This window comes from Hermetia illucens, chromosome 2 (assembly GCF_905115235.1).
Source record: "Hermetia illucens chromosome 2, iHerIll2.2.curated.20191125, whole genome shotgun sequence".
In the NCBI taxonomy this organism is placed as follows: domain Eukaryota; kingdom Metazoa; phylum Arthropoda; class Insecta; order Diptera; family Stratiomyidae; genus Hermetia; species Hermetia illucens.
Window position 1 is genome coordinate 181929601 of NC_051850.1, and position 12824 is coordinate 181942424.

At 46.5% G+C, this 12824-nt stretch overlaps 1 protein-coding gene across 1 annotated transcript in view; it reads right to left on the reverse strand.

The window, feature by feature from the left end:
* Positions 1-6525: 6525 nt before the first annotated feature.
* The window catches only part of LOC119648020 (cytoplasmic tRNA 2-thiolation protein 2), a 39757-nt gene continuing 33458 nt past the window's right edge, over positions 6526-12824 (reverse strand). Inside the window, exon 2 of the mRNA XM_038049432.1 lies at positions 6526-7830. Within this exon, the coding sequence (XP_037905360.1) occupies positions 6560-7822 (1263 nt within the window). The 5' untranslated portion in view covers positions 7823-7830 and the 3' untranslated portion in view covers positions 6526-6559. The remainder of the gene's footprint in view (positions 7831-12824) is intronic.

A 12824-nucleotide genomic window follows, 5' to 3' on the forward strand; every position in this document is an offset into this window, starting at 1 on the left:
GGAAGTCATTTTATTCTCAAGTGGGCCCCTGTGTATTTTTATTTAACCTTTCTTCCGTCCAGAAGCTGGGTCGGTTCGTCATTATCGATAGCGCCATTTTACTCGGTCATAGTCCTGATCTAGATTGGGTCGAGACGCTCTCAAATTATTGGGTTGGGGGAAAAGAAATGTCGTATTTGTGATCGAAATTTGACGCTTTATTTAACATACTTCGAGTTTTGCGTTTGCATGGACCGGAAAAGATGGTAATCACTTGGTGCCAAGTCCGGACTATACGGTGGGTGCGATAGGACATCCCATCCGGGCTCCCGTAGCTTCTGGGGGGTGATCAAAGATGTCTGAGGACGAGCGTTGTCCTGGTGGAACACAACACCATTCTTATTGACCAATTCTGGCTGCTTCTGGTCAATCGCCTGCTTCAAACGGTCGAGTTGCTCACAGTAGAGGACTGAATTGAGGGTCTGGCCATAGTTGAGCAGCTCATAGTGGGTCATTCCCTTCCAATCCCACCAAACACATAGCATAAACTTCCTGACCCTCAATTCGGGCTTGGCGATGGTTTGGGCCGGCTCGCCGCGCTTCGACCATGATCTTTTTCGCTTGAGATTATCATACGTGATCCACTTTTCATCACCAGTCACCATCCGCTTCGAAAATGGATCGAATTCTTTTCGTTTCAGCGGTGCATCGCAGGAGTTGATTCGGTCCAAGAAATTATTTTTGCGTTAACTCTTGCCACACCCAAACATCCAGTTTTTTGGGAATTCAATCTTCTGCAAATGGTTCCAAACGGTTTTATGGTCTATACCCAGTTCCTGGCCCATCGAGGGAATGCTCACATGCCGGTATCGGTTTCTACGACGATTAGCCTACCAGTACGGGGTGTATCTTCGATATCCACTGCACCAGAACGAAATCGATCGAACCAATGCTGTGCTGTACGAATCGTAACAGTATCGGGCCCATAAACTTCACAAATTTTTTCGGCCGCCTTCGTTGCATTTTTACCTCAAGTAGTAAAACCGTAAAATATGACGAATTTCTTGCTTGATGAACTCCATTTTTGACGTGCTATAACTTGAGACTGAAAAGTACGGTCACAACACTGTCAAAGAGACACGTGTCGTCTTCAAATCGCCGTATAGTATGACCCGATGCGATAAGTACAACACAAGATATGTTTAAGTGTCGCCATCTATTGACAAAATACGACATTTCTTCTTCCCCAACCCAATATCATCAATCGTATCAAGTGATCCTTATCCCTACCGGCGTTTTCCTTGTTCCCCATCGACTTCAATTTTCATACCAATCTTTGCAATAAGTTCTCCTTAGCGCGATTTGCATGTTCACCCCATCAAAGATACCTTTTCCACGATTAGGAGCCACCCCACATCGATCGCAGATAAGCTCATTTTGTATGTGATCTTTGTCTTCATTACCACGTTCATTGTCTAGTCGGCCAGCACTTAGGACCATAGATGGCGGACGACAATGCGGTATAGTTGGGATTTCAGATATTCGTTTTTTCCATGATTATCGATCGTGTGCATTTATTAAAAATTATGTTTTATTCAGATCCAGTTTCAGACCGTACTGCATGAGGCGGTCACTCCACTTTTAATACATCACTCAATAAGTCTTCAGTCTAACTAACTTTATTCATCAACAAACTCTCCTTCAAGAGTGATACATTGAGAGTGAAGACGACGGACAAGTGCTGCCACGATCAAGCACAGAAGAAACAGTCCGTGCAATTTATCGGTTTAAAAACCATAAATCGCCAGGAGCCGATGGAATCACAGCCGAATTGGTTAAATATAGAGGCGACCTAATTGGTCGCTGTTCATCAACTGATGCTCAAAGTATGGGATGGCGAATCAATGCCTGACGGCTGGCAACAAGGCATTATTTGTCTCATACATAACAAGGGAGATATCACACAGTGCAGCAATTATAAGGTATCACGTTGCTGAGTATCATCTATAAGATATTCTCCACTATCTTGCTAGGCTGGATGGCCCCATACGCCCAGAGCGTCATCGGCCAATACCAAAGAGGCCTCATTCCAGGCAAATCAGTAACAAGTCAGATTTTCTCTCTGCAACAAGCGATGGGAAAACTGTTGGAATATGGCCATCAGTTGCACCATCTTTTCATCGAATTTGAAGCCGCATATGATAGCATAGCCAGGGTAAAATTGTACGCGGCCATGAGAGAATTCGGTATCCCAACGAAATTGATAAGACTGGACTAGGCTGACCCTGACCAATGTGCGAGGCCAGATAAAAGCAACAGGATCTGTCTCGAGACCATTTAACATCAACAACCGTCTAAGACAAGAGGATGCCCTATCATCCGTCCTCTTTAACCTGACCCTGCGTTGCCTCTTCAAGTCCTCCCAACTGCTGACCTAAGCTGATGATATTGACTTCATGGGAAGAACAATCCGAGATGTACAATCTGCCTTCATCCAGCTCGAGCAGGCGGCGATGAGCTGCAGATCTCGGGCTGCATATTAAAGAAGACAAGACGAAGTACAAGGGGACAACGTCAGCTCCAAAAACCAAAGAATGAACAACATTAAATCTACTGGTCAAACGAGAAAAATAAATGCAAAATCTATGAGCGATACCACGACCGTCAGGTTGTGGATAAAATCCGGCTCAACAACTTAGTCCATATGGACTAAGTGGCCCGCCCACATTTAGTCCGTATGGATGAGTATGAAAGAAAATCGACCCGTCCGGAATGGACGTGGAAGGACTAGCCTTGAGCTGATTCTGATGCTACCGAAGATGGCCGATCTTTCTCCGGAGAAGATGAGGCCGGCGAAAGTGTTTGATAACGTCGGACTAGATCTCTGTGGACCATTTTAGGTGAAAGCTTCAAATCTGCGGACACCAAAAACTATGAAGCTGTACGTAGTCGTGTTTGTATTTATGGCTACTAAGGCCGTACATCTGGAAATATGTTTAGATCTTACGACGAATGCATATCTGGCGGCTTTTAAACGATTCGTGTGTAGGAGAGGTCAACCTAGAACGATTTGTTCCGACAACAACACACATTTTCTGGAAGCCTCGGAAGTGCTCTGGGAAGTGTGACGAAAGCTGGAGCAGTGCAGGGCCCATGAGCCAGAGGCAGATTATATGGTACCGCAACCCCCTAGAGCCAGTCATAATGGAGGGTTATTTGAGGGCGCTATAGGCAGTTTGAGACGTTGATGCACTGGATGCGCATGTAGATTGGTCTTTTATGACTGCTACCCGAACAATACCCGCTACTTTTTCTTTAGCGTTTGTCCCGTTCAGGATCGGAGTCAACTCGTATTGGTCGATTCCGCCATTTCGCTGGGTCATAAAACTGATCCGAAAAGAGTCGAGACTCTCTCAAACCACCATCTGGCCAGCCATCATTCGTTTCCCATAGACTTCAATGTTCAGACTAATCTTCACAGATGAATTCTCGTTAGCGCAATTTACATGTTCATCCCACCGAAAACACCTTTTCCACAATCAGTGCAACCCCATATCGACTGCAGATGTCCTCATTTTGGATGTGATCTTTGTCTCCATTACGATGAGGCGCCGTTCATTGTCTAGTCGGCCAGCACTCAGAACCATACATGGTGACCGGGCAGACAACAATGCGGTAAACTTTGGATTCTGTTTTATTCTGCATGAGGCGATCTTTTCACTTTTAGACAAGTTACTCGAGATTAACTTTGCTATGAGATGCATAAAGCAGCGTTTAGGACGCTAGGCGTTGGATGTCCCGCGTGATCGTGTCCATAACAATAACAAAGAAGAATGGCGAGACCGCTTTCTTGATGAACACTGACAGAGACACGAAACAGTTTTGGTAAATGTACCTGCCATAATTCGAGCTTTACTCTTCGGATCGTGGTAGAGCAATTCAACCCAGCGCGAGTTACGTACGTACGTCCTACTGCGGAACTATTTGGAATAAAACTAAGTTTTCATGTTATTACGATTAAGTCTTAATTGACGCGAGTTAATTTCCAAGACTGAGAAATTATTAACTCCTGACCTTGACCTTGACCTGAGTTGCACCGACCTAGTCGTCGTCAAACTGGGGCTTTGTTGCAACTCAGAAATCAACTAAAGAAGTGAGCCATTCTTTGACTTTATTATTGATATGAATTTATCGGTGTATAACAGGAGCAGTACACCAACCTTCCACCAGCTCGGAGAACTGTGCCGGTTGGAAGGGGTTCTTAAGGTGGAGAACTCGAAAGTCTCTGACCAGAGATCCTTCTCAGATCACAGTTGGATACTTTTTAGTCTAGTCACAATCTTTCAGAGACCCCAGGAGGATCAATTGGAAAAAGTTATCACGAACAAACTCTCCGGTGCGCAAACTGGTAATGCTGGCACCACAACCGAACTGGAGTCAAAGGTCGGGGTTCCTGAAAAGGCATTAGAAACTGCCTTTAAAGCCACGTGCCTTGCTAAATACATCAGGAAGATATTACCAGCGTGGTGGAATTAAGATTTGTCCAGTCTCAGGAAGCTCACCAGGACGATCTTCAACATTTGCTGCAGGCACAAATATCGGCCGCCATACAAGGACTGCCTAAAAAACTAATAGTCGGTAGTAAAGACTGCCAAAAGGCGACCCTGGTTGGGTTATTGTCAGAACATTGAAAGCACCAGTAAATCTCCAAGGCTCAGTAAAATTCTGGCCAAGGAACACAGGAGCTCATCCTTTCATAAAAAGTCAGAAACCCTAGAGCTACCGGTTCAGACGCAGTTGCCAGTCACCGAGAAGGATTGTGAGTCTGAGCCTCGCTTGGAGGATATACAGCCACAGTCGTGCGGGACAATCAAATCAGTAATTACCGAGAATAAAATCTGCTGGGCTATAAACAGCTGCTCTGAATATAGATTCCCAGGCGCAGATGGGATAATGCCAGTCATGCTAGAGAAGCAACAAGAAAGGGTTGTGCCGTGATTTGTCGAAATTTTCCAGAACTGCATCTCTTTGAGATACGTACGTCTTGGAGACGTCCATGAGTAGTTTTCATACCGAAAGCAGGCAAGTGCAATCATGAGTCCCCGCGAAGAACTTTCGACCAATCAGCCTCACCTCTTTCGTGTTTCACACCCTCGTCTTGAACGTCTTGAACATCCACTTAAGGACGATTATGGAGAAAACGCTTTTGTCTAAGTCCCAACAAAATTACCCCAAGAGCAAATATACAGAAACCGCTTTCCACGAGGTAACTCACACTGTTGAGCGGTCACTGCAGTACAAGCAGTATACTCTAGCTGCCTTCCTGGATATAGAGGGAGCATTGAACAGCGTTAATACCAACGTCATCAAGGAAGCCTTGACCACCTGTTGCCACTTTCGGTCACGCTGCTCCCAGAGCAAAGTTGAGGCAGCGTCTGATGAGTTGCCTCTGCCCTGGACAAAATCGTTAGTCCCTCTTCTTGGCCAGTAGTGGATTGAAGCTCTATCGTACGTATTGGATAATATCCGTGCTAAGAACCAGAATAATCCAGTCGGATCTCTGTGGTGGCCACTTGACCAGAGGTGTGAGCAGAGCATGTCCCAGGCTGGTGCAATCTTTCCAGTGCTCTGGTTGATACTGATGGACGAAATTTTACAGATATTGCATAGAAGTCGGGTGACGGTGGCGGCGTATGTCGATTTTTATTAAGGTTTTGTGTGAATCGAAACCTTATTAAAATCGATTCACTGTCTGTCTGTCTATCACCCGCACATTTTTCCAAAACGGCTAAACCGAGGACCTTTTGAAAACCCTAGAGAGATCTCTACTGCAGGGCAGAAAAGCTGCTTTCGTTGGTGAATGCCACCGGCTGGTCTGAAGAGCTGAGCCGGCTGAACTTTGCTTGTTTTTATCACAGCAATCAAGGTCTTAGGAGTTTGTGGCATCAAACATCACTACGAATTATAAGCTTGGTCAAAGCCGAAAATATTTTGTTGAAGATTGAGGGATCCTAAATCTGCATCCACGTGAGGTCCGACCGAACCATCGTCTGACGAGTTGCCTCTGGCCTGGTACGAAACCGTGAGGTCATCGTCGCTTTTCGCTTTTTATTTTTGAAGCTTGGGTTGCTAAGCCAAACTAGAGGTTCATGGACCAAAAAAAGAGGGAATCATTTCTTTTTTTTAGGGATTAGGGAGTCCTAAGTCCGCATCCACTTGATGCCGGACCGGACCAAATGGAGAGCAACTTGCTCACACTCTTGATGGTTCACGGACTCCTCTTTTTGCGTTTAACACCCAAGTTTCCAAAATTAAAAGAGGGACGAAGACGGCTACGATTTCTTACCAGGGCAAAGTCAACTCTTCAGACGCTGTCTCACCTCTGTCCTGGGAGCAGCGTGACCGAAGCGGCTAGCAGATGTTATGCGCTCCCTTTTATAATTCGCAAAACACGACAAGAGTGCGAATTTTATTCTGGAATAAGCTAGATGAACAATTGCCCAACAAAAAAGTTGAAGTAAAATAAAACCAGCCTATTTTCAATTTCTTTATACAATTTATTCTAAAGAAGCTTCCATTATCAAAGAAAGGACTCAAAATCGACGTCACTAGAACTAACATTGCGCGCAATATTCCTACATGCGTGACACAGTTGTTTGTCGTTGTCTATCTGCAACTGCTGTCTGGCCTTCTCTGAGAGGCTACTCATATCATTCAGCCCGTTTGCAGCGAACTCCGAAGCCATCCTGGAGAACTCAACGGCAAACAAAGTCTTTGACTCCTCTAAGTCAATCACCGAGCGACAGAGTCTGCAAACCACTTCATCACATCTATTCCTTGCTGGTTGCAGTTGACTCTTGGTGGTAATTTTGTTTCCGGTCCGAAACACGGTCGACACAGTAGATGGGAACTTTTCCTGTAGATTTTCCACGAAGCTCTTGGTTAGATTTTGAATGCTGGACATTTTCGTTCCAACTGTTTCACCATAGGTCCTAAAACTCACGGTTGGTAGGTCGTTGAATTGAATGTAGTACTGGACCTCTGCCCCCGTGAGGTCCTTCAGGGGTCGGATCAGTTTCAGGTTATCAATTCGCTCGTCGAGCAGAGCTATGTCGTGCGCTGTAGACGACCCGCGTCCAAGTGATATATTCGCAAGAAAAACGCTAGCTAAATCAGGACTAATGTCTGAGAGGAAAACGAATGGAGAGTTCAGATGCAAGGCAGCCTCCCTTATTATATTTTTGCGGTGATTTGTAATGAAATCTTGTCGCAACGTCAGAGTCTTGATTTTTTCTACCATAGTTTTTAGTTTCGTCTCTTCTTCCACCCATGGACCTCTAAGTTTCTCCTCACTTTCCTCCTTTACCGGAATAGGCGGCCCAGTCGACGCCAGTGACGTAAAATACGTATCAATGTCATACTTTCCTAAAATCTCCAACACTTTCTTCAAATATTCCTCCTCCTGATGCCCCAAAAAGGTATCGTCCACAACTAGCACCTTTAGATTACAATGAAGCCGCTTGAAAGTATTCTGTGTTTGTGCAAAGTTGGCCATATCCAAGAGTGTCACGCTGCTCGGACTGCCGTCGAAAATAAGCAAAACATCTGCGTTCTTGGGGAGTATTTTCGATGACCCAAGCGACGCCCTAAACTTATGCCGAACGTACATTAGAAAACAAGTTTTGCATTCCGGCTCCTTGTAACCCAGCTGTACAGCCACAGGTTCAGTGTTGCATTTCTGACAAATCCCAGACGCATCGTTGATGTTCAGATTTTCCAATTTTGGCTCCATGCTATGCACTCCACCGTCGTCACCGAAATCATCCTCGCCGATGCTACACATATTGGGGGCTGGAAATATTTGAAAAATCGTTACAAAAAGCTGAAAATTCGAAACTGCTTCTGCAAACAAGCGAAAAAAAATTTAAAGGGGTCGAAGAATACGTCTGCACTTAGGAGAGGAGGACGAGATGAGGGTCATCTATGTAGAAATCCCCCAGTGGAGAGTCCTCAGATACAATGACCATCTATCTTGCTTCTGTAGAGAAGAGATGAGAAAAGCACCTCCAGTGCCCAAACGCAATCCTGGAGGAGGGAAATTACTTGATTTCATCACTTCAGCTGGTCCCACGACTGTCAATGTAGGGTGTGCCTACGCTCGTCGGGCCAAGAAAAAGTAACGTTCTTAAGCAATATATTTGCAGACCTTCAGACAGTTGTTGGTCTTCGCCATTTCACATGAACCCTAAATCCAATAGTGAATGGAGACCTTGTGGGGATTGCAGACGTCTCAATGCTCAGACCATTCCAGACCGATGCCGTATCCCACTCATCTGCGATTTTGCGTATCATCAAATCCCTGTAGTTCCCGAAGGCATTCCAAAAACGGTTATATGGACACTTCTCGGACTCTTCAAGTTCACTAAGATTACTTTTGGACTGTGCAACGCGATGCAAAACTTTCAGAGATTCATCCACTCTATGCTGCGAAACCTCCACTTCTGTTTTGCATATCTGGATGATGTTCTGGTCGCGTCTTCCTCTGAATCCGAACATTTAGAGCACCTTGACTGCATTTTCCAACGTCTTCTTGAGGTCGCTCTAGTTTTTAACGTTGAGAAATGCAAATTCTTGCAATCGCAGGTGGGATTCTTCGACCACCTGATTATCCCTAAAGGCATCCAATCGGATCCAGACAAAGTGCAAGCGATTTCAAGCTTCCTACTTCCAAAAACTGTTAAGGATCCGAGAAGGTTCTTGGGCTTGTTTGATTTCTATCGTCGTTTCTTGCCCAAGGCCGCCCACCATCAGTCGATCTTTAATGCCTTCTTGACTGGGCCGAAGACCAAAGACTCCCACCTGATTGTGTAGTTCCCAGACCAATTGCAAAGGCCAAAGAATGATGGGCTAACAGGAGACAGCTGGCCAAAAAAGACGATTTTGACACCAATCGGATCTGATCAAGAGGTACTCCAGCAGCAGCAAATAGATCCATTCAGGAGAAGCTCATCAATTACTGACACTAAAGGGCCCCTGAATGTGATGCCAATTCCACCAGTCACCAGGGATGAGCTGCTGGAGATCTGCAGTCGAATAGGCGACAGGAAAGGCCCGGGTCTGGACGGCATACCGAATAAGGTCCTCAAACTTTCCGTCAAATTTAGACCGGACATGTTCGCGGAGTTGTTCGAAGCGTGCATGTCCGAGGGTATCTTTCCTGCACCATGGAAGCTGCTGCCTAAGGCTGGCAAGCCTCCAGGGGAACCCAGTCGTTGAGAGCCAAAGGGGCCTTTCAGATAGGCAGTATGGGTTCCGTAAAGCCAGATCAACTTACCCGAAAATGCAATTCACGGAAGTGGTTGTACCAACAAATATTGTGTGATGGTGACCCTGGATGTGAGGAATGCATTCAAATCGGCCAATTGGAACCTTATACGAAAGTCTCTTGCGACGATTGGTGTTCTCACCAGTCCAGTCCACCAGTCAGAAAAGGGTCGCTGGACTCACAGGTTGAAATAACTCAACCGACCTCAACGTGACTACAGCGCTTACGATCGTGAGCTTGAGGGCAGACCGTTCACCGTGCTCACGAACCACAAGCCTATTACTTTCGCGCTTAAACAAAAGCCCAACAAACCGTCCCCTCGCCAACTTCGACAACTGAGCTTCATCAGCCAATTCACTTCTGACATCCAACACAAAGATAACGTCGTTGTAGACGCTTTGTATCGAATCTCGTAAGTTACAGTCCCTGCCGCGGTCGATTATGCGGCAATCGCCGAGACGCAGAAAGACGAGGCAGAACTTCAGAGCCTAAAGGCAAACTCCAAATACAATCTTCGGCTCAAACTCCTACTTACTCTGCGAGACCTCAGACAAGGGACTTAGTCCATTCATTCCGGCCAATTTTCGCAAGGAAGTAGTTCACGCAATACACGATCCTGCGCATGCAGATAGCAGGACGACGAACCAGGTAGTTACTGGAAAATACTTCTGGCCGTCCATAAACAAGAATTTAAACTCTTGGTTCGGACAGTGCATCGCGTGCCAAAAGTGCAAAATTAACAAGCACGTAAGAAAGGAAGTAGGCGTATTCCCTCGGTCGACCAAGCGCTTCCATACCATCCATCTCCACATCATTGGCCCTTTGCAAGACTCGCTCTGTTACAAGTATTGCCTCATAATCATCGACAGGTTTACGTGGTGGCCGGAAGCAATACCTCTGATTGATATTACGACTTGTCGAGAGTGGATCCCGCGCTTTGGCGTACCAACCGTAATCATCACAGACCAAGGAATGCAATTTGAGTCTACTCTTTTCTCGGAGTTAGGCAAGCTCACAGGACTACTGCATACAATCAGCAGTCCAATGGGATGCTGGAACTTTGACACCGGACGCTAAAGGCAGCCTTAATAGCTCATGACGATCCGTCCTGGTCACGGTCCTTGCCTTCCGTCCTCCTAGGCCTTCCGAGTCCACCGAGCAGAGTTCACGGCCAGCCCCGCGAAGATAGTGTACGAAGAGAATCTGCGCTCCCCGCCGATCCTGTGCTGGACATCAGAACAGGGTTAAGCGACTCAAGCATGCTGCGTCTGCTCAGAAACGCGGTTTCGAAGCTGCGGCCGATTCCACCTTCCCGACACACGACACCGGAGCTCGACACCCCTAGGAACCTCGAGACATGTTCGCAGGTCCTCATTAGGGTGGACGCTGCTCGGAGGCCCCTACAACCTCTATTCGAAGGCCTCTTTAGAGTCCTAGAGCGAGGGGAGCACTCCTTTAAGCTCGGCGTTGGGGGCGGGCCGAAGTGGGTCTCCTTGTCGAGACTGAAGGCCTTCGATGAGCCGGCGGACGCTTCAAAAAGACGCCCGCGAAGCGTCAGATGCATCGAGTACCCGCATTGACGGGAGCACATGGTCAGGTTGCTCCGATGAACCTGCACGGTTTCAGCTAGGGCCAGAATGATGCAGCGGCACAGCGAAGGCGGCAACCACGTCAACGCACTGAACTGCCGCCGACACATCCGACGGCCTGACGTGAGGCCGGCGCGCGGCGAATGGAATAAAATTAGTACAATTCAGTGTAATAATTGGACTGCCTATAATTTTACTAGCAGTTACCAAAGACCATTATTCATGTGGTATAGGTCCGAGGTATCTTGTAAGCAAATTTGAAGATTGAATACCCTCAAACCCGTCCGACGAATAAACTGGGTATTTCCTCAGTTCGGTGAGAGAAATATCCAAAACCGTTCCCTGTGAGAGCATCACACTTCAACACCGGACGTTAACTGCCATCTTACGTATCAAGCGACCGATAAAACAACGTGAGAAACGCCCTGACCCGGCGCATATTAAATTGTGGCGATTTCGTGAGAAAAAAGGAAGAAGTGATCTTACACGATTGCCAACCATTACGAATATAGAAGAACCGTGGAACCAAGTTAAAAACACGATCCACAAAGCGGTCTATGCAATTCTCGGGGTCACCAAACCAGATAAGCGGTTCATCAACCAAGATATTTGGTCCGTGAAAAAAACGCCTCTATCATAAATTTCTCGACGACAACACATCACCCAATTAGCAATTTTACAAGAATGCCGGGAAGCAAAGAAATCGGTCGTTGTTACCCGAGCAGTCCATTAGAGAGATCTTTACGATAAAGATGGCGGTGGCGAGAGACCTGTCAAAAGCCGACAACAACACACACTGGATATCGAACACTTCTGTTGCGTTAACGACAAGAACAGTAATTTATCTTACGGACCGAGACCGATAAATGGCGAGAATATTTGGAGCAGATTTCAAAGGAATGAATTTGTTTATCCTCCATTTCCACAAGCACGACCGACATTTGGAGCAATTGCACCTGTCAACGCCACCGGGTGCTCTGCGGTGGCGGGGAGGAAGGCTGAACCAAAACCAAGTGGCCGAAGAGAACCTCCACGTGCTGGCACCGGGAAACGTACAACAGTAGGCGAATGCTCCAAGGCTTAATTAGGGCGCTCAGACCCGAGTCTGCACAGGGACTCATCTGAAGTGGCTTCGGCCACGAAACCTTACCAGGGGTATCCTGGTACCATGGGAACCGGGGTAGCCCTTGGACTCATATACTTCGGGAGAATTCCTGTCGTATATGAGTACAGTTCGGTTTTTCGCGGTTGGCCCCTTTGTGGGAGCTTCATGGGGGCTGTTGATGATGTTCAAGCGAGAAGAGACCTTGGGGCCTCGACGTGGTGTTGCGTATCAACACGGGTGCCGTACTCCATAGTTCGGTAGAGATTTAGGTAATTCTTGCATCCACCAGTATGAATGCTAAGCCATGCACTTGGTATAGACTAGTACCGTTGCACTTGTCTCAACAGGGCTCTGATTGTGGCCACAAAATCAATCCGTGTCTTAAGAGGACCGTAGGATTAAGTTTCAAAACAGGTACCTACGTGAAACACCGAGGACTTCACTGTCAACGCCACCGGTGCTCTGAAGACAGGGCAACGACTTCGTCGACCAAAATTTTTATAATGAATTTTTTACGACTAATCCTCATGAAACAGGTTCCATCAGTCAGTAACCTGCCCAGAACTGAACGATTTAAATGCTATCAGCCAATAGTAAACTGATTTACGAAATTGCTTCACGCATTGCAAACTTAGATGAAGTATCGTCCCACAACTCGCCTTTTTTTTGTAATTGATGCATCAACGAACGTCTCAAATCCTAAATTTACCACAGTGTCGCCCTATCGCCCTCTATATTTCTGGCTGGCCGACGAACATGTTACGTTAGACCAGTGATGTAACACGACATGATCACATCCACGATCGGTATAGGGTTGCACCGATCG